Source organism: Ostrinia nubilalis, chromosome 13, assembly GCF_963855985.1.
Source record: "Ostrinia nubilalis chromosome 13, ilOstNubi1.1, whole genome shotgun sequence".
Lineage (NCBI taxonomy): Eukaryota > Metazoa > Arthropoda > Insecta > Lepidoptera > Crambidae > Ostrinia > Ostrinia nubilalis.
Genome location: NC_087100.1, coordinates 1,946,290 through 1,969,905, shown reverse-complemented (window position 1 = coordinate 1,969,905; position 23,616 = coordinate 1,946,290). Strand labels below are relative to the sequence as shown.

Here is a 23,616-nt window from a genome sequence, read left to right as displayed (position 1 = left end):
ATTAGTTGTTCTAATGATGGCGTGGCGTAGATCAATCGCAAAAGCGCTATTTATCACACCATTTAATTACAGGCTTTACACCAGTTGCATACATTCTTTCAAAATGCAACAGGTCTCCACAATTTCAGTTGTTTAGAAGAAAATAAGCAGGTACATAGTACGTATGATATGTAAATGTTTAATAATATATCAGAAACAACCGAAAAATCTGAGTGTGAAAATGGAATAGTCATAGTTCGACATTTTCAGCAACTCTAGGGCAATGCACGAAAGTTTTTCTATGTTGAACCGAAAAAACTCGATTTTACTTTTAGTTTTGCTAGTCTGTTAGTAAATACTAATTTTGTTCAATTATTATGCCCCGCATAGTCACGGTAGTGTAGTTTTTTATGCTTTAAGTTTTACATATTAAGTACCCCGCATAATTGTTTTCAGCGCGATAAACTTAGAACAAAAAATAATTAAACACCAAAGATAAATTACTATAACTCGTGTGTCTAGCTTAGTCGTGTGTCTAGCTCTTGATACAATAGATGTAGAACAGTGTTTTTCAACCTTTTACATGACGCGACCCCCCTGGTATGAAAAAATATTTCGCGACCCCCCGACCGCTCGCTTTTTTTCATGCATTTTATGTTACAAAGATGTTGTAGGTTCCGAATATTTCAATCCATACAACATTTATGTATTTGAATAATTAGATTTCGGATATCATTATAACTTTACTGATTCTTTTACTGAGGTAGTTTTTGACCACAGACCCTACAGGAGGCGACCACAGACCCTACAGAGGCTTGGCGACCCACAGGTTGAAAAACACTACTGTAGAGAATTTCAACTTCTAAAACCGTTATTTAGGAGCGTATTAGACGATAATTAATATCAACGACCGATGCATGTCCTTTAACAAACGTGTAAATGCATACCGGTTACCGTAAAGTTACTGTTAAAGTTAGGTGGTGCAACTCAGCCATAGAGTTCGTTCAACTTATGATAAAAAAACAATGCCAACGTTCAAAAATTGAATTTATCTTTCGTTTAATCAAGGCTCATAAACACGCAAAGGCGACGACAGGCGGAATGCATCCCAACTAATATTATAAATGCGAAAGTAACTCTGTCTGTCTGTCTGTCTGTTACGCTTTCCCGCTTAAACCTCGCAACCGATTTTGATGAAATTTGGCATAGAGATAGTTTGAGTCCCGGGAAAGAACATAGGATAGTTTTTATCCCGGTTTTTGAAACAGGGACGCGCGCGATAAAGTTTTTCTGTGACAGACAAAATTCCACGCGGGCGAAGCCGCGGGCGGAAAGCTAGTTTTTGCATAAATCTGACGTGCAATCAAACGATTTATGAACTTTTTATTTCGCTGAATTTGTCTTCCCCTCGGGCTCGAACAGGTTAATAAATTATTTGTAAATATGATGACTAAACGAACTTCTAAATTAAGTCGAATTGTCTTGGAGTCCAAGATCAGCTGCAGGGTTCTCGCTGACTATAAAAAAGATGTCGCAAAATAATGATATGGACGTCTAAAGGGCGTGCAAGCATGAATTCTTGAGGTTTAGAATTGAATGATTTCTTAGTTTTCATCATGTCTCTTCATGAATTCTTAGTTTTACCAAATTTCTGTCTTGTCAGGGACCACTTTTTTTTTCAAAATCCTATGAATGGGGAGGTCGATTTCTCACCCACTGTGCGCCGTTTGCATTGTACTGACTCGACTCATCACGTCACGTCACTTGTTTATTATGATGTCTTCGTGGACCACTTGAGATGCTTCCAGGGACCACCAGTGGTCCGCGGACCACCGGTTAAGAACCACTGGACTAGGACCACTCATAGACAACTTAACCCTCGCTGTACGAGGTGGGGTGTGACACACCCCAGTCCTTTAAAAATCGTCATAATTTTAAAAATTTGCAAGTGCTAAATTTGAAATTCTCAGTAGCTGGAATTATGGCGCTGCTGCTTCGATCAGCGTTGCAAAATCAGTCCAGCGGTGAATACCAACTGAGTTACATGCCTTTAAAGTGCGTGTGGGTGTCACACACCCCACCTGGTACGGGACGTTATTAAAAAGTTTAAAAAAATATGTAACAGTTTTGGTGTAATTTATATATTTTTAGCTTTGTTAATTGAATAAAATTCAATATAAATAATATTTTTCGTGATTTTCACGGAATCTGAAATTTTCAAGCACTTTTAGTCAAATAAGATGACTTTTAGTGCGAATCTGGAAGTTTAGTACTGAGATCCGAAGATGTATGTGAACATACACTTATGGGCTACAATTTATACTTGGTGATATAATTTATGGGCTGCTGAAATGGAATACATATTTTATAAATAAATAAAATTGTTACGCTCCCATTTTATGCATTGAGCATACTCATTTTCTTTTATTAGAATTGGGGTAAATTAAAATACGATGATCAAAATAAATTTATACCCTCCAGTTTTTAATTTACTTTTAAATTATAAGTAAATATCTTGTACTTTGTTAAATAAAATGGTTGTCATAATTAAAGGCACTAATTAAAAATTATATATAAGAAACTGATTCCTAAATTACAAGAACAACGGAAATTGTGACTTTTTGTTTTTGTTTATTACAAAAATGTTATAATACATATTTTCAGCTCAGAGCTTTTCTTACACCTAATTAGCATACGTAAATAATCAATATCAATATTAAATACCACCTAAAAATTTTTTTTATTAAAGTTTTATCACCTTGTATATTGGGGTATGTCATACCCCACCTGGTACGGGACGTAACTTTTAGTCACCTCGTACACGGAGGGTTAAAGAAATATATTATTCAAGCTAAAATCGGTACCGTACTAAAGTTTATGAGTGGTCCCAGTCGCCGAAAGAAAATGATTTAATTTTTACGGATCCGGCGACTGGGACCGCGGTCCTAGTTAATTGCGGTCCCAGTCGCCGGAAACCTCGGAAGAGGAGGGAGAAGAGTTCATTTCAGCCAAATGACATCCACTGCTGGACAAAGGCCTACCCCAAGGATTTCCACAAATACCAATCCTGCATTGCTCGCATCGAGGAGCTTCGCGTGATCCTTACCAGATCATTTATTGGGATGCCTGCCAACAATAAGTCCGTGGTCGCTACTCGAGAACTTTTCTGCCCGAAACATTGAGGTATAATGTACGCTAGTACATTATTTACACTACAATGACCCCAAAGCAACACAATGCAAGGATGACTGACGCCCATATTCACAAACATTACTATAAATGAGGTCTCACAGTGCGCGTGGACGCACAGAGTCACAAATGAACCAAAATGAACCAATCACAGAGCTCTATTCAACGCTGTGCATTCAATTTGCTGCTTCACTTATGGACTTATGGAAGCATCGTTTGCGATTACGGGCGTACGAAAACAAAAGACAGACGAGTAACATGAGAACGCATAAAAAATATGTCATCCAAAAAGGATGCATTTTACGTTGTTACATTTACAATTACAGTCAACCAGGTTTGCAACGGGTCGTCGACCCATGCAGTTCCCGCTTGCGGCAAGAATGTGCCGATTCGTTTCGTAATCGAGAGCCGATATCGATAAACAAGTAACATGCAAATCGATGTTAATTGGCAAATCTTCCGTTTCGTTCAAAGGTTGGTCAATGTTCTATTTGTTACATTTTCGTCGCTATTGCTGAACTATCTTTAATGATTTTCGGTATTATCAGCCAAAAAAAGCCAGAAAGGGATGAAATAAGACGAGATAAAAGTTTGGTCGCTATGAAAATCCTTCGGGAAGCCTTTGTCATTTGGCTGTAATTAACGATCGAACGAAAAGTTTGCTCTGGAAAAACCTGTCATTTCTCAAACCGATCGATATTTATATCCAAGGATATATTATACTTATTTCTCGATTTAGTTAAGTGATACTATGCTATAAGCCTACTGTGTGATAGATTGTGTGTAGTCAAAGTGCAAGAAGCAAGTAATAAAACTACCTTTCCCTAAAAAAACTGTGCGTAGACAGCATTTATTATCTTTTTTTCTTCTTCGCACTTAAAAATACTAATTTAGTATAATGTTATTGCAGTTTGCAACAGGAAACATGCATTACCTAACCGTTTAAGCGATTATTGTAAATGCCCACTTGATTGTTCGTAAAACGCGCGTTTATTATATGGAACCGTTTCTAATTAAATTAGGGTTGCCACAAGACATTTGACTTAAATTCAGCGTAAAAAAAAGTTTTGTCGCTCGAAAAACATCTGCCAATCGAATTCGCAACAAATTACAAAGAAATAATAATTCTTTTTTGAAGTCCCGGCTTCGCTTCAAATAAAAATATTAAATGAACATGCAAAGAAATAAAAGATACATATAAATTATGTAGTTTGCCTCCTGTCACATAAAAAAAAATGTAAATAAATAAAAAAACGCATAGCTAATGGACGCTTTGTTTTTAAGTAATTTTAAGTTTAGGTACACCCAATAACATATATTTGGATGAGGGACTCGTTTTTGTAAAGTAGTTTTGAAGATATCGACGTTCAAATATTTTGTGCCCAAGCATACACTTGTTATGCATGAATGTGTGAACACAAACACAATTTTACACACAAATATTAAGAGGCAAAGCTACATTTGAGATTGTAATTTGTAATTGTAATAATTGCAGGAATGTTTCTACAAAACAGCGAGCCGTTCGAAATCGTGAGCGTTTTGCATTAATTAACAACACTATGAATATGCATGAAAATGCACTAAACCAAACATTATCACATTAGTACTATGTTTGTTTTAATTTTAAGGCTTGGTATTTCTGCTAAAGTAGGTATTTCACGCTGTCAAAATCTGCGCGCGCAATACTTCGCCGAAGACAGCGCGCCAAAGAGCTCTCCCAGCTACACAGTATAAAAATACTAGTTGGTTAGGTTAGGTTGACTTCCTTCCGTTCAAGCGTCACACTCACAACACTTTCTAATACAAATCATATCCAAGTGATACAAATTAAAACACCTTTCAGAATTTTTGGGAATATATTTTAGAATCGAATAAATATAAAATATAACTGCCAAAGTAAACACGGTTCAAAGAGGCGTGGCATCACCCGACCTTCCGGAAGTTCCGCGCCGGCCAAAAGAATTTCAAGATTACGTCACCCGACCTATCGGTAGGTCATTTAATGATCAGTTCATCAGAAAAATATTTTATGATCAGTTACTTGTAGTAGCGATTATTTAGAGCTTAGATAATAAATTATAGTTGTTGCATTTCACAAAACTTTCCATGTGGTTAATTACATTAATCAGTATACGCATCAATTTTGTTCAGTCTTTTTGTTTATTAATAAATAAAAATATCATACTAAAATTGCATACATATTTGTTTGTATTGGTCTGGGTGTTTTCTTTCCATAATTTATGTACAACGTATTACGGGGCTCTGTATCGAAAATCACTATGAGCATCACACGCGGTTACCTGGGTGCCTGCGTCAGGTAACCGTGAGCACTCATGGGAGTTTATGCAGAGGTTGCTAGAGTTTGACTTTGAGCTTCGTTTATAGTCATTACGAAGCAGATTTTGATGGGAAACTGCACTGTCTTGAATTCGAAAGGGTGATTTGACGGTGTTAGGGGAATTCTAGGAATAAATGCAGAGCCTCCTCATTGAGATTGAGACATTTCAATTTGAGATTTCACTTGACATTGATTGCAATCTGACATGGAGTTTTCAAACACTTGTAAAAATAAAAAGTAATTAAATCAAAAGCAGTAAGTATCTAGTATTGATATCAACTTCGACGCAAATGACTCCCAAAATAACTTTCTACCCTTTCACACGTTTGTCATGAATTATAATATTAAGGAATTGTTAAGCAAAATTTCAAGTAGATTGAACCAAAGAATCACTGTCCCATACAATCTTTGCTTCCTTTTTTCACCCACTTCATTTCATGACCCCATTTCGGAAAATTGGATGCCTACGTCATACAAAGAACACACCTTCCAACTTTCAGGTATCTACGATATCCGTCAGTCATTTAGGACAAAGCATTTTTACTAGTTGTCCAATACTCTAACGTTCCAGGTATGTCATTGACAGGAGGGCGCTACTATCTTAATGGGTTATTTATTAGTCCCAACTTTATGCCACTTGACATTTCAGAATCGTTTGACTTTAGATACCTAAGCGATTTGATATTCAGTATTTTAATGAAATCAAGTTCTAAAATAACTTGAGGTGTTGTACCCGATCAAGCTTTTCATTGCAGGACAGTTAAATAGTTTTATTATTAGTTTCTTCTTTAAGTCTTGATTTGTCAGAGTAGGTAAAGGCTCCATGAGAGCAAAATTTAGCTTTATAATAGTTTTTAAATATTTGACGCCTTGTAATCTCTCGTTAATATAGGTCCACACAAATAAAGAATGTTTGACTTAGACTTTAATAATTATGCTCGTACATAATTATAAATAAACTAGCTTTCCGCCCGCCGCTTCGCCCGCGTAGTATTTTTCGGTTTTTATATAACCTATTACACTCAAATATAATGTGGCTTTCTATTGGTGAAAGATTTTTTAAAATCGGTTCAGTAGATCCCGAGATTACCCCTTACAATTTAACAAATATACAAACACACAAACTTTACCTCTTTATAAATTAGATAAAGATAGGTAATTTGAAACCCTATTTTGTTTTATTCTTTTTTTTATTTTAAACATTTCACAATCCAAACTAATATTTACTGTAGGTAAGTAAATGCTAAACTAAATAGTAAAATATTAGTTTGGATTGTGAAATATCCTACTTCCTACTAATATTACAAAGGCGAAAGTTTGGATGTCTGGATGTTTGTTACTCTTTCACGCAAAAACTACTGGACGGATTTTGTTGAAACTTTACAGTATTATTGTTTATAACCCAGATTAACATATAGGCTAACACTTATGACGATATGTGACAAATACATTTCAATAAATAAATAAGACGTGTCTAAAAAGCGCCATCTACCTATCGTCATTGGTTAAAATCTACAGCGCTGGACAAACTACTGTATGACGTTCGTAAATATTCATTCGGGGGAAGCCGTGAAACGCCATCTATCAACATGATATCTAACGGGGGTAAAACGAGGTCTACGCGAACGAAGTCGCGGGCGGCCGCTAGTTTATACACCGTGTTACTTTGCATTCTTGCCATATTCACAGAGATAAAAGTAGGGAACCAATACCTATTATTTAAGATAAACAAGAGACTCCCATAAAGAAAGTACACTAAGATTTTAGTAATTTTGGTTTTTCAGTACAAATTGGAATAAACCCATTTTGTCTCGCACGTTCTACAGGTGCAAGTGGAATAAACCTAGTGGGCGTGGCCTAGTTCTTAATAATCTGTTGTTTTATGGCTCTGGGTACCAGCCTTTTTATCCAGTCATAACAATTATTTTAAAAAACTATTCAGTTGATTTCAGATTTTCCTTTCTACTTTACGGGCTTAGGACCGTCAAAAATACGTAATAATTATTAGTGTTTTAATTAATTTTAACATTGTACCCTATTTTTACAAATTAATAAATTAAGTATGAAATGAAATCACCTTATTCACAATTAATTATTTATTTATAAGTTCCTACTTACAAAGTTTACGTACTGCGAAGCAAGTGTTCAAAGTGTCCTCCTTTCTGATGAAGGCACAGTCTAGCACGGCGAAGCGTAGGTTTTTCGCTTTAGTTTTCGCAACACATAACGTTTTAACGTTTTGTCTCACAGTTTCACTAAAACAATCCTTTCATGTAACGCGTTTACACTGTTTATCTCTTCTGCGCATACCAGTCGTTTCAAGTCACTCCAAAAATCCATTGGTGTCAGGTCCGAGGATCGTGGTGGCCAATCCACTGTTCACCAAACGTATTATTCGCCCACTTGGCGTCCTTATTGTGGGGGAGCACCATCCTGCTGGTAGTAGAGCATTTGGTGTAACGTTAAGGGTACGTCATCAAGCATTTCATCTAAGACGTCTTGCAGACACTCCAAGCACCATTTTGATTAAATTATTCGTTGTTTGAATACACTTCAGACATTTTTGTATTATTTTTATCGTGATTTGTGATTGATGGATTTCTCAGTTTTTTACAAGTGTCAAAAAGACATTTTAAAGACAATAGATTGCAATAGATATTTAAAAATACAATAAAAAGTAAAAAAGTCTTCATCGCCATCGCCAACAAGTGATGTGCATGCGTTACGATAATTAGTGATGTGTTTAACAGATTGTCGATAAAATAAAATACTCAAGATTAAAAAAAAAATTTTCGGGCATTATTTTTTTACGGATTTGTGTTCAGTATCAGTAATATAGTAACCTCAGTAAATATGGCAAGAATGCAAAGTAACACCCTGTATAGGTAGCTTTCCCTCCGCAACCTTATTGGTATTCCATGTATGTGTCTTTTAACTGATTTCTGTTACACATTTCATGTAAAATTTGTCCAGTTATAACTCCATTTACATCTGCATCTGTAAACAAGGGTTCATGTTCTCCAGCCCAGATGCCGAGTAAACAGAATCGTCTTTCAGTGACGTGCAGCTGCCCCTACATTTGACCCACTGACCTAATTTTTTATTATTTATTTGTTTCAGTGTCAGTGTCTTCTAAAGAGTGTAAGACGATTGTATGTAGGTACTAATAAAATTTAATTTTAACTCATTGGTTTTGTCTCATATTTGAGGAATGTACTATGTATCATGAGTAGAGTCTTCGTTTAAAAGGATGCGAACGATTTAAATTTCAATAGGCAGACAAAATTGATAATTCTTAATTATCAAAAATTTTAGCTTTCTCCAGTAGCACTGATATTATTATACTGTGACTCATCAAAGTCATCATTGTCAAAAATATTGACAAATCGCGAACTGTCACGGCCATAAAACTGACACACGTCCGTCCTCCGTAAGCGCCACCGCGCGACTGATTGAGATTGTCCAAGCCGTCATGGACGATTTTTTCCACATTTTTTAACATAGTAACTAAACAAGACGCAATATAAAAATTTCATCCGTTAAAAGCCCTCAAGTTATTTCTGAACTTTAGTTTAGTAAAAGATTTAGAATCTCAAATCGCTTATTTTAAAAATAAAACCATAAATAGAAAACGAATAGAGGTAACTTTGGGAATTTATTCTATCGAGTCAACTTCATCAAATCGTGTTTCCATCCGTTAATAGCCCTAGAAAATATCCTCAACTATGCCCAATAAAAATCTTAGCCTTTAATTTTACTGTTTAGTACCTCAAAAATGATAAATGAAAACCTCATTTTCGCCATTTTCTCTGCTACCCGGCCTTAAGTAATAAAAGTAGTGCTATGATTTTTTTAGCTTAATGGACTAACAAAAAATATGTTTGTGTGTATGAAAATATCTACAATAAAATCGGCGGGTCAAGTTCGGGTAAGGCAAGTTCACACACATAAGGTATAATATAATTTAAATACATAAGTATTTAAAAAATGTTCGGGTAAGGCAAGTTCACACACATAAGGTATAATATAATTTAAATACATAAAAATTCAATTTTCTATGTTTCAGTGTACATACGATCAACTTTTTACTATCCATGACGGCTTCACCGATTCAACCTGGTAGTAAACACATAGAGAGGGTCATATTCAGGATAGAAATATTCTGTGTTCTTATCCTATCCTATATGTATCCTAGAGTGTCAACTACATACTGTTTCAGCTACATCTGTGACAGACCGAAATTCAACATACTTGTTTAACAGCCCCATCCACGAAGTCTTCACACACATTTTTCGCGAAGAACAGACGTTCTTCGCCTACCTACTGTAGAGGAAAGTCCTACCCGGGATTGTGACCGTGGGACGTTTCCGAAGAACGCCGAGAACTTGGACGAGTCCATAGTCGCTGACGTCACGATCAGCTTCAGGGGGGACTACTCCGAAAAACGTTGTCAGAACTTTCGAATGTTGCCATCCCTCTCACGCAAGGCGAGATGCTAGCATGAGCGACGGTGACAGATATGCCCGAAACTACGTAAACAGCGTTTCGGAATAGACCTGCAGGTCCGAGCTAGCTAGTGATGGATCAAGACTTACCTGTTTAACAGCCCCATCCACGTAGTCTTCACACACATTCTTCGCGAAGAACGTCTCTACAGGGAAGGTCCGCCCCGGGATCGTGAAGGTGGGGACATTTCCGAAGAACGCTGAGAACTTGGACGAGTCCATGGTAGCTGACGTCACGATCAGCTTCAGGTCCGAGCGACGGGCCACCACCTGTTGGACAAAAAAGATCAATTATTTACATTGTATTGCACATGGCTTAAAAAAACCTAACTTTAGTAATCACCATGAATCTTAAATTGACAGGCATACCAAAGTGGTAGATTTTTCAAAATAAGCATTGTTTCTTCTCATGTAGCTAGACGAAGGTCTACTGCTGGAGAAAGACTTCGCCAAATAATTTCCACGAAGGGGCCTGTGGACTTCTGAGCTGCCCAGTGCCCACTCTAGGAAGGAACCTAACCAGGTTTTTGGGTGCATTCAAAATTGCATTTTCGATATCTTGTATAGTCTAGAAATAATTGGTCTCCACCCTGTATAATGAAATATTTTACAGACAGTTATCATAAGAGCTAAAAGGAAAAGTGTGGGAAAACATGACAAAACGATCTTTGATCGCTAACGTTACCAGTAAAACAAGTACTAAACAACGCCCTGCATTACGTGTCCACTATAAAACGATTTCCAATCAACATTATCCGGTTACTGGGCCCAACAAAAACTGTTGTTTTTAATTGAAATCTATTTTCTAATCTGGTTTACCTGTCTAGACCGATTGTTATTCATAACACTAGCGATTATGCCGCAGAACAATTTAACGGTCGGTTGGGCGCAGGAGTGCGCAAGGCGTGCGCAAAAACGTCGCAAAAAATACTAAGCTATTTGCGGATACTTGCCTAACAATGTGATGCATAAAAAGTGCATCTATAATGTGAAGATTTACGTGTTTTAAAGACATTAAATAAAAGCCTTTCCAAGGCGTAGATTCTTTGCAAAAACTGAAGTTAATGTCTGGAGTGATTTACACTTCATGATCATAGTCTTCTTTTCTATTGAAAATGAATAGAATAGAAGACCGTGATGTAGGTAATAAAATTACAACAAAGTTGGCATTTTTAACCACATAATGTTCGCGGCCATTGTAATCTAAATAAACCATTCAAATCTATTGGGAAGCTGTAGATACGAGCTAAAAGAACAATCCTTCTCTACACACAGTAATGTCAAAATTAAGTCAATTTCTTATTGCAGGAAAAGGCTTACTTAATTAACATAATAACAATGATCATGGTTTGATTTAAATGTAAACACCATCCGCATAGAGAAAGTGTGCAATGCGTTCGGATATAAGTGGGATGAATGGTAGCTCGTAGATCAATGCCGTGTACGTACAGTCAGATACGCCTGAAAGTCAATACTCTATCTCAGGGTTTCCCAATTTTTTTTTGCCAAGGAACCCTAATTGATTATACTTTTCCTAGCGGAACCCCCGTACTACACCGCCCGCACGCCCTGCCCCTCCCTTGTGCGTAAACAAGTCGGTGCGAGCGAACAACGTCGGTCACGAAACGTGGGATAATATTTTTTACGGAGCCCTTGCGGCCTTTCCACGGAACCCCAGGGTTCCGCGGACCACCATTCGGGAACCGCTGCTCTATCTATACCGACAGTCAATTTCACTTCTTTTTTTGTTTAATGGCAATCAATAGGTACTCTTTAATGCTAGACATTCATGGTTAGTTTTTGGATGCACATTAGTTCATCTGATCAGTATAATGGAACAGTTTAATCTGTAATCAGTACTAATCGTGAATGTAGAGAGATGTTTATTAGTTCCAATGTCAAGTTAGACAATTTAATTACAAGCCAATGAGGTTTAACGTCAAACAGGATGGGTTGGTAGGGCTTGTTCTAAGTCCGCCTGGCTAGCTACCACCATCTTACCTAAGTCTGTCGCCATAACAACAATGTTAACAGCATTGTTGTGTTCCGGCAGTTAGAGGTAAGACAGCCAGTTCCTCCGTGGTTGAGGATTCCGGGTGAAGCTCGCTTCCACCTTCGGGCCTGATCATCACTTACCATCAAGTGAGATACAGGCCAAGAGCTTCCTCGTTGTGGATAAAAAAAGGAATCTACACAGTACCTATATGCAGCTGATTGTACAGTGGATAGATATGAATGTATTGTACAGTCGGCGTCTACTTTCGAAATGCACCGGTCCTACCCACACGCTCCTGTGGAAAGCGCTGGTTTAATGTACTCTATGATCTTATAAAGTGACTTTAAACGAGGTTATAAATTTTTATTGAGCAGGAATATTGACGACTAGCTTTCCGCCCGCGGCTTCGCGCGCGTGGACCCCTGAACCCTATGTTTTTCCAAAATAAAATTTAGCCTATGTTACTCGTGGATAATGTAGCTTTCGAATGGTGAAAGAATTTTTTAAATCGGCCCAGTACTTTTTGAGCCTATTCATTACAAACATACAAAAAATAGGTACAAATCTTTCCTCTTTATAATATTAGTATAGATATAAAATAAAATCATCTGCTTTCCACTTTTCAATTCGGGTTTATTTGCACTACACTTTTCTTCTAAATACTCAATTTTCAGGCCACAATATTAAATGGAACTTATAAATGTAAATAAATGCCGAAAGTATCATCTTGTTTTTTAAAAGAGCTATTGATGTGTGATCACTTATTTGACTCTATCAAGTATTTCGTCGGTTAAATAGATAATGATTTGGTACTCAAAAGCTTGTAAAAACATGAGCTCGCATTTGCGCGTAAAAAAAGTATTCAGGAAAACATACAAAATAGTTTTGAAAAGATTATGGAGTAGCTAGTTATTTTCTTGATACATGATAATAAATTGAAAATACGGCTGACTGGGCCTTTCAATACATTGTCTCATCATAAAGCATAAGAAAATTGTGTCCAATGGCTCTGAAAATTGGATCGTTTTTATATTGCGTTACATTGTTATAGTATCAGTAGGAGATTAATAACATATTGGAGGATATTAATTGTTCAGATAGCCATAAAGTCAATCATATTGTATGTTTATTTATTGTAACAGACCTATAAAACTATTTTTTGTAAAAACAGCAAGTAACTCTCAAGAAGCTAATTAATTCGCCTGAAATTAAATATAGCACTTATTGCGCGATTATTTTTAGTGCTAGACGAATTCGACGTCAATGCCCTTCACTAAACAATATAGGTAATTAATTCAAAGATTCCTTTTATACGCATTTATTATATCTAACAATAAGCTTTCTCGTCTAAACACCCATGCCTAATAATAGGATACAAAAATAGCTAACGACAAAATAACTGAAAATACTTTCTCCCATACAAATTGGACTCAATATATTGACGTCACAGTTTCGGGTGAGGGACACAATCGGAATAGCAGAGGCGATAACATTACAGTCTAGACAGATAGCGTTTTTATAGATGTCGGGACACTTAGTCGGGATATTATTGGGGGATGGAATGGAAGCTGTAAAACTAAAACTGATTTTAGGAAGACCGCGAATATAGGGACTTGTGTCGCGTCGAGTTAACGCTGCAATTTTTTGTCAAATTTGCACTTCAAATGCATCATAATAATGTCAAATACGAATAATATAAGAAATAAAATGAAGTAGTTTATTCAGTACGGATAGGCTCTTTCCAGGGCGGCACTTATGCACGTCCCAAATATGTATTTATAGCTTTCCCTACCACCACTTCGGGACAACATAATATGGGCTAGTGCTGAGAAGAAGTAGCTGAAGAAACTCGTCACTTTTTTGTCAGCCTCCAAATGAAATCCCAAATGTATTATCGTGCATGCATAGTTCTATAATGCTTTGGCCAAACCAACGCGATCCGAACGAACGAACAAAGCAATATTGTTGTTTTTTTTATCCACAACGAGGAATCTCTTGGCCTATATCTCACCCGTTTCGGCAGTTGGAGGATCCTTGACAAAAGAGAAACAGCCAGTTCCTCTTTTGTTAAGGATCCCAGATTAAGCTCGCTTGCACCTTCGGCCTTTTCATCACGCATTGAGTGAGATGCAGGACAAGAGCTTTCCCGTACGGTAAAAAAAGCCTGACATCTATCTATTAACTTAATCAATCATAACATAAAGGTGAATCTTGGCTGTACCTAAGAATATTTTGTATGTGACATCCTGTAATACCCATGTTTATCAATGAATAAATGATTATGATTATGAACTTTGGTATCTAATATTAGATAATATACCTCTCGTTTACGTCAATCATTTACATAGAATGGTTTACACCAACAGCAAAATTTTATGCTTGAAGAAATGTAAAAATTGGAACTTATAAATAGTAGATTGCGCAGGCAGATCCGACGTCAAGGAGTCACGAGGTGTTTTGTACTGACTAAACGATACGCCAACTCACGAGTTGAGGTGCGATGTACCATTGTTTAATTAATTACCCGTGTGCAATTAATATGGACGTGTGAAAAACATTTGAGCACTACTTTGTCACAAAAAGATAAATAGGGCCAAAAACATAATAAATTAAATGAATTACACATACGAGTACATTAGCCAATAATTAAGTTAGCAACAATTAGAAAGGGAGAAAATAGAGGTAAATAAATAATAAAGTCACAATACGTACTCTAACAGAAACAAACAATATTGAGTAGTACACATCATAAATTGTTACGTTCATAAGCTTTTTGGCAGGAGTCCACCTTCTATTACTTTTGACAGCTCTATGAACAAGTCATACGAGACATAATTGCAATGAATGCATCAAATTCCACATATTTGACATCCACTTACATCAAGCGTACCACACAAGTACCAGAATAGATCGAGCCAAGCCCCCAAGCATGTGACGTAGTTTTAAATTTAACCTCACCAAACGTTCGGAACAAGAATCCGAGCGTTCCATTGGTTAATTTATTGTCTACAGCCCGAATGTTATAACGGGCATTTTTAGTTCGTTAATTGGGACGGGAACGTGACTTGATTTTAGAGGTTAGCAATTTAGAGCTCGATGAAGAATTTGATGAATTTAAAATTACAGAACTTCTATATCAAAGATTAAAAAAATGAAAATTAATAAATAGGTTACTATTTATTAATTCAGTTACGTTGATCCATAACAAACTACTAATAAATAAAAGAGGAAATGTTAGAAGAAGGATTATTGCCAAAATAAGTAATAAGCAATAGACAGAGCAGAATATTTTTAAATAAAGGCAACAAAATGATAGAAGCCACATTCTAAAATCTAAAAATAATAATTGTTAATTGGTTGGTAGTTATTGGTAAATGTTTGACAAATGAATGTCAAACAAGTGAACGCAAATTAAAAGTAACTTGATACGTTTGATGCGCTGCGACGGCGCCTGTGCGATCTTGACATTGGACTGTTGGACAGAACGATGCTATTTTCGTCAAGCTATAAAAAGTCAAATCAATGAGCAAACGTAGTGATGTTTGTTTGACAAGGATTGAATTGTGATTCTAGGGAGGTATTTAGACAGAATTTCCAAAACATAACGCGTAAAATTTGATTAAAACACAAGTCAATTTGAAAGCTTTTCACATTGTATTTGCAGCATGATTCACGGAAATTATCCTCAATAAAATAGAAATAACCTTACGTATTTTGGAAAGAACACGACGCTATTATGTAGAACAAATAAATAAGTGCTTCACGCTAATAAGACCTGTAACTCGAAAACAAATAATTCATGTAAATAAACGTTACCTATTAATTTACATTGATTCAATTCAAGGTGAGCATAAATGTGATGGCAGGAACAACAAGTTTTCTATGTCTAATATTTTCTATCATTTAAATATAGCTAACAATACAAACTTTAGAAAAGCTGCTTGCTTATTAATAAAAGCCTTTTAAAGTGGCATTTGAATTCAAAATCTATTTAAGAAAGTAAATTATATCTCACCAGATTTCTAAGATTGATTCGTCGACAATGGAGTTGTGTGGGATTGATCGACATTCATTAGAACCATTTACGCCCACAAATCGGTACTCGTCTCTGTGATACACGAGAGCGATAAGCTCAATGCTCCATCGATATATTTGTAATAAAACCTTGTTTTATTGTGTTCCGTCCGCCACAGAAATGATATTGGTTATTATTATGCAGTATATGAATGGGTATTTCTGTCATTTTTACCATTACTAGCTCATTGATCAAACTGTGATGTTTGCAACGTAAACTGTAAAATTTACAAATCTGCTTTACTAGCATGACCAACATGTTACTTTTATCGTTGTAAATTAAACTTGTCATTTAAAATCATTGTAGGGCCATAAAAAGATGTCATTCTCATAATCATCATCATCATCATCATCATTTTCAGCCATAGGACGTTCGAAACGTGGCCTCTCACCAGAGGCCTTATAAAGAAGCTCAAAGTTTCACAGCGTACCATGGAGAGGGCTATGCTCGGTGTTTCTTTACGAGATCAAATCAGAAATGAGGAGATCTGTAAACGAACTAAAGTCACTGACATGGCCCGACGGATTAGCAAGCTGAAGTGGCAATGGGTAGGGCACATAGTACGCAGAACTGACGGCCGATGTCATTCTCAATGCTATGAAAATTGGCGTATACCATTATAGCACTTCTTTCTTTTGTTTTGTATTCTTCTTCTTGAGTTATGGTCATTTTTCCGCTGGCTCCTCTAACTTGTCCCCCCAGTGATCGAATTTGCGCTTGATAGCCTGCATCTGGGAGGAAACCTCGTTAGGATCAAGAGCTGCGTGAGGCTGCACTCTGATAAGGGTAATATCCTCACTCCAATTGAACCTGACAGCATAATGAATTGTGGCATAGATAGAGTTAACTTCGGCGCCAATAAATCAGACGCAAGGACTGAAATGTGCTATTAGATTTTAAATGCCATGATATATTTTTTCAAGTTATCTAAAATTTGGTTTGAGATGCGACTCTTAACGCTACAAAATTTGAATAACTGTGATGTTTGGTGATATTAGATTCAATGTATGGTTAAAGAACAACCTTGATTTCTTGATTCAAAACACAGTTATAAAGGAACTAACATGAGGAGTGTTACAAAATTTTGGCATCTGTCATAGGAAACAATCTTTTTTTTTACGGGCGGGCTATATTGACTATTTGAATGCGGATTTTAGTAGGGACGTTGATTGAAAGCGGTTAATAGTTTTCTGTAGAGTCGACAGCACATAAGACAACTTATATGTTTTGTTGCAAAATCGGACCTATTACATCTTCGGAAGATACCATAGTGTTGATCTAACGTGCTGTCATCTGTAACATCAATGTAGGATTTCTCGTGACGAGACGCTTAATCACTTATTCATGAATTTCACGCTACGTTTACAAATCAAACAATGTAAGTACGTTCGCACTTGCTCGTATTGGGCAACGTCCAAAGTTGCTCCAAACCCAAAGTCCAAAGCGGTCTAGTTCCACTCATTAATTCCTATCAGGGGCCAAAGAGACCGACACGTTTCGCTTTTCATGTTTTAATTGGTCACGTTTGGAATATCATTTCAGTGTACTCCGTTTGTCGTTTCGACATCGTTTTGTACGACAGCTAAAGTTGGTTCGGGACCATGCATTGCCAAGGATCTTGAGAGCCAAAATAAACATCCAAATGCAACATTAAATGACTTGTGGTGACCTAAATATGACTAATGATGATATAAGTCATCGTCATAATCTATCTCTGGACATAGTCGTTCCTTGATTCACGTCACACTGATGTCCATTGTCCAGTGTACTTAATATTTGTAACACAGATCCGTATTATAGCGGTAAGGTAGAGTAAACGGTTGTTTAGCATTCAAAGGTCAATGGTAAATATAACTGAACTATGGAATTACTTGGCTGTGGGTTATGTTGGTGTGAGTTTGAGAAGCAAATCATATTGGAATTCATTATTTTTGTGTGCTTTGTTGCCACGAGAGGGTAAAGGCTCTTTTTGATTTAGTGTTACATATAGTTCCTCCATATCATTTAACCTCTTCAAAGCATTATCCATTCAAACATCTTTAATTTAAAATAAAATAACATAATCTACATAATGACTAGGCTAATAAAGTTTAAAGTATTTCCATTGTGGATTTGTAAAATCTTCATCCGAATACTTTGTAAACATCATAATAGTGACTACTACAAATTGCTTCCAACAATGTTAAGCTAAAATGTCCATGTACGAATATGACTACCAGGTAATGCCACCATATCATCATTCAAAAGGTCAGGCTAAATTTCTTGTATGACAAGGGGGTAATGCCACCATAACGCCAATGAAAAGAAAAGTAAAAAACAAGTGAAATATTTTAAAGAGCTGACGAATGAGTAAGGCTGAGTTGCACCATCTTATTTTAACATTGACAAACGTCAAAAATCTGACAAACTCCATACAAAAAACACCGGTCATTGTCATAGTTACGGTTAAAGTAAGTTGGTGCAACTCAGCCTAAGAAGCTGTCACCGTCGTGGAAAGACGTGGGAATATGATTGGGGCCGGGGTGCCAAGCGCACACGTGGTTAGCTGACGTCAACTGGCATCCCACTGGGACTTGTCCATGCGTGATGGGACTATGGGAGACAGACTTGAGTATCGATAGAATATAACCGATACTGCCCATCAATTTATCGATAAATGATCTCAAGAGACAATAAAAATGTGATGTCACAGGCCTATTTTTCTATGTCCACAGCCATAATAGACTTTTGATTGTCATCATCATCGTCATAATTTCAACTACAGGACGTCCACTGCTGAACATAGGCCACTCTCAATGATTTCCACATGTTGGTAGCGGGCTACGACCAGCGCCTTCCTGCTACCTTTATAAGGTCGTCGGTTCACCTTCTGGGTGGACTTATGATTGTGATTGCCCATAATGCCTACTTAAGTAGGTTCGCGCCTGATTGAAAGTATCCTTGCATCGGAGAAGAAGTTAAAATATCACAATTTTGCGTCTCTTTGTAGTCTGTTCCTTAACTGACGTCAGACCGCCGCAAGAGTAGAAAATTACCATGTGAAACAAAACCTCTTTGACAGATTCAACAAGTGGATACCCAATGCCGTGCATTGCACTTCACTGGACTTCAAACTCAGTTCACATCGCCGCGTTCAGTTCTGCTAACTCTTACGAGACATATCAGCGTGACGTCATGACGTCTGCGATTTGCGTCAACGGATGCGCGGGCGCTGGCATAAAGAACGCTTTCACCCTTAAATGGCAGGATCGATGCATGCCCTAAAAGGTGATGCCGGAGAAATCTATAATTGGGTGCACGTACAGTCCGATGAGAAAATACTATTTCTATTTTTGTAGAGCCTCATTAAAGAGGTTTTGTAAGAAATAGTGACATATCAATTAAATTATTTAAATTTTTACAGCAAACCTTTTAAACGAACATTTTCTAAACTAGAATTGTCCAAAAAACGGTGAAAATAGCAGAAGTAGTGAATAATTATAAAATGCTAATTACAAATTAAAAATGCTAATTGATTAATAGTACTAACACCAATTAAAAGAATGTCTATAATGAAAAATTTGGACTGAAATGTTTTTCAAGACAGTACCTATGTTTGGATAATTACTTTTCAACTAATTAAAATGCCGCTGAAAATTACATTTGAATTGTCTAAGTCTAGAGCTACGGTTAGGAAAAGCTGTCGTGTTCTTTGTTCTATGACGTCATGGTGTTAGAGATCTTTTTAGGACGTCTTAAGTAGCAGTGTACACTGTTACCTACATGTTACTATGGGACAAACTTGACTTTCACTGGTTGGGTTTCTATTGGCGGTCAAGCTGTAGATCCTGGCTACACAGGAGTTGCAGCGGTGGGAACGGACAAACTTGACTTTCACTGGTTGGGTTTTTATTGGCGGTCAAGCTGTAGATCCTGGCTACACAGGAGTTGCAGCGGTGGGAACGGACAAACTTGACTTTCACTGGTTGGGTTTTTATTGGCGGTCAAGCTGTAGATCCTGGCTACACAGGAGTTGCAGCGGTGGGAACGGACAAACTTGACTTTCACTGGTTGGGTTTTTATTGGCGGTCAAGCTGTAGATCCTGGCTACACAGGAGTTGCAGCGGTGGGAACGAGAAGTGGGAATAGTCCCGTACATGCTATTATGTACATACACACAGGTGCAGATAAGGGAAGTGCTTTGCAGATTGCAGCCTTGTGCGCGGGCGCACATCTGCCGATAAGGCTCATGTCTGAGCTGTCAACGTTGATATTTACTGCTGATTCCGTTCTGCTTTATGGATTTATTACTTTTGGTTTTATCTATGTAAATAATGTATTTTTCATACAGGGCGTTAAGGATTGTCCCATGAAGTATTCTTTTAAACGAAAAATCTGTTAAGTACCACATACCACCTACAAGTAGTTTGACATCTCAAACTACTTTTTTCAGATGCATCCAACTGAATGGCAAAAATCCATATAGTAAATGTTGACGACCATAATTACGAGTAGCAATAAATCGTGGAATTTCAGTTTTTAGTATGTAGAGATAAATTAAGGTTTTATTTTGATCTCATGAAGGCTATGGTTATTCTTGTTTATTGAACTACATATTAAATAAACAATATTTTAAGCCTCTTGCGATACTTTCACTATCGATAAGTATAACAGTATCGATAAGTTACAACAAGTAAGTAAGTGTTACCTACCTAAAGTTTAAGTGTCAATCGTTCAGTCACCGATTGACTTTTGACCGTTGGTAGCGGGACTAAATACAATTCGTAAGTACGTTGACCTTAGCAACAAACTGTACTAAACGAACTGGTACAAATGGTAATTGGTAACTATAAATAATTCCATCAAATAGTCGTCGCCTAGTTGCGATAATTTGCAAGATGGCGCTAGAGACGAGTGGATCAGAATAATTTGTCAAACAACGCACGTGTTCATTAGTTTAAGAACAAAAATAGACTACTTAGACTCTATATGGCACGCCACACAAATCTGATAAGTAAATGAAAGAAATATTAAATCAAAAGACTTCAGTTTGTTACAGTTTCACACCTAACCATTGAATTTTTAATAGAGAATCGAGATTGTCAAACCGAGAAGGAACTTTGTCTAGAAAATATGCTCTTTTCATTTAAAAGTCAAAAGTTAAAGTTGATAGGTAGATGATTAATTCCCAATTTCAGGATGTGTTAAAAAGGCGGCGTTAAAACTTTTTGAGTCAGGCTACTCAAATCCACGAGGTTGAAACAGCCAGATGACAGTTTTGTATGTATAACAATTCTTTTTTCTGTACTTAAGTAAGAACAAAAGCTTACTCCCAATATCTATTTCATAAGGCATTGTAGTTTGTAACTGCAATACTGCAAATTGATCTCTAAAGTGCAGTAAATTGCAGTTATTTGCACTAAATTGATTTGTGGGCGATTCAGACAAGCACTTCCTTAGAAAGTAATCCATTTACATAACAAAAAGCATTAACAATTGACAATAACCGAGGAGACATGATTATGATTAGAGAAGTGACAAATTGACTCATAAAATTATATCGATAGTTTAAATCAGGTATTAAAATTGCTTCCGAGAATAACAAGGCAGGAAGTAGCTAAAATCATATAATGAGGCATTTTATATCATAATTCATGAAGATTTAAGAGTAATACAGGGTGGAATTTTGTAATGCCATCTGGAGGGAAAGTAAGTACACCCTGTATTGTAAAACAACAACTTGAAAACCGTTATTAATAACACTCGTTTAATCATTAACAAAAAATATAGAGTCTGTCGGCCAAAACAGTTTTTTTAGTTGATGTACCTAACGATACCTCTACAAACAACTCTATAGTGATGATTAAATTATCGACATTTTCTTCAAGTTAAATTCAAATCAAATTGATTTCATAAAGTTATAAAACGCCGCTTACAGAATTTTCTGAGGTTAAGTATTACGTACAATATTTCAAGTACATACCAAGTACCAACTCCAGTTCAATCAATCTTGCTCTATAAATCTCAGGTTACAGTCGTCACGTGGTTGAATATTCGCAATCATGTCAAGGACTTTCGCATCTGGGCGCTTTTGTTTTATGGCATCGTTTTACGATGGTTCTCAAACTTCATTTTACAGACCTCCTTTATTTTCAATAAACGTTAGTGAAGAAATAGGCTAGGTTTCATATTTAATGTCTCATTTTTAGTATTCCGTTCCGTAGTTAGAGCTAGAAAAGCCAGGGTAAAGTTTGCTTCCACATTCGGCCTGATTATCACTTTCCATCAAGTGAGATGCAGCTTGCAGACAAAAAATCCTCTTTGTTTTTTACAACACATAGCAGTAGTTGTCTTTTCATATGAAATATTTGTAGACAGATTGTTGAATAGACTTCAGTTATCCACTACAAGTGTGCTGTTATAGTTGCTTCCACATGTCTTGATATTCTTCATGATCATGTCAAAGGCACTAATCACACAATCTTCCCCACTTTAGATTGGGTATCTTGTCGCACACTTTGAGAAACAGTGACATTACATCGTTTAGAATCTGTATTATCATAGCGATATGTCCAGACGGTGACATAGATGATGTCACTTACTACATTGCTATAAATAAACTTGTGAAGTCAGCAAATATTAGAAATGCACGTATACTTAAACTTGATCTAATTATTACTAGTATGCCATTGATTACATAGCAGTTAGATAATATGAGATTTTTTGTTTTGAAATAATCTGGGTGTTTTCTATGTATAATGTATGTATTTACAAAAAAAAATAATTAAGTATGTTATTTGTTTGGTGTGCAATAAAGTGTATTTATTATTATGTTTATATTCGTTGTCTAGTACCCATAGTACAAGCTTTGCTTAGTTTGGGACTAGAAGCGCAGTGTAAAATGTCCAAGGATATTTAAAAAAAAATTGGTAAATAAACGATGATTTTTTTTAAAGCTTTCAAGCAAAATTTCACGTGTATCTTACTAAAACAACTCACAAGACAGATGAAGTTCTTGTAAGATGTTACACGAGTGTGAAGTATCTTGAAAGACAAAGCCCATATACGTGAATGGCCCAGACTCTACACTCTAGTTGCTTTAAAATCTAGGACATTTCCTGTGTCAGTAACTCAGTAACAATGGAGGACAACTCGTCTGGGTTTCAGTATGACGCAGAATTTTCATGGTTCATGGACAGAATATTCGAATTTGAAAAATACAGTTAAAAATATTTTATTGAATTTTCGTTAAGAAACAAAGGAACTACTGGTGGAAAATGTAGCGCATCGGCAAACTTTACTTTTGCAGTTTTCAGTAGTTTTTAAACGCATTTAGATAATGTTAAAAGCGACAGTCTTGCAAGTATAAAGTATCGTGACTGCAAGGCCATACTATAATAAAATCTAAGTAAAGAGTTTATTATAATATAATTTATCATAATCTTCTCGATGTTATAATGTTTCCCCACGTAAGTGACTAAGGGCAAACACGTAATGACGTCTAGCTTCTGTTTGGTAATTTGATAACATCCTTAATTGTTTTCTGATTATCTAG

General features: G+C 36.4%; 1 protein-coding gene across 1 annotated transcript in view; it reads right to left on the bottom strand.

Moving 5' to 3' along the window:
* The window catches only part of LOC135077392 (pre-mRNA-splicing factor ATP-dependent RNA helicase PRP16), a 150,786-nt gene that overhangs the window by 27,172 nt on the left and 99,998 nt on the right, over positions 1-23,616 (bottom strand). The window contains exon 12 of the mRNA XM_063971924.1: positions 10,102-10,281. Within this exon, the coding sequence (XP_063827994.1) occupies positions 10,102-10,281 (180 nt within the window). The remainder of the gene's footprint in view (positions 1-10,101; positions 10,282-23,616) is intronic.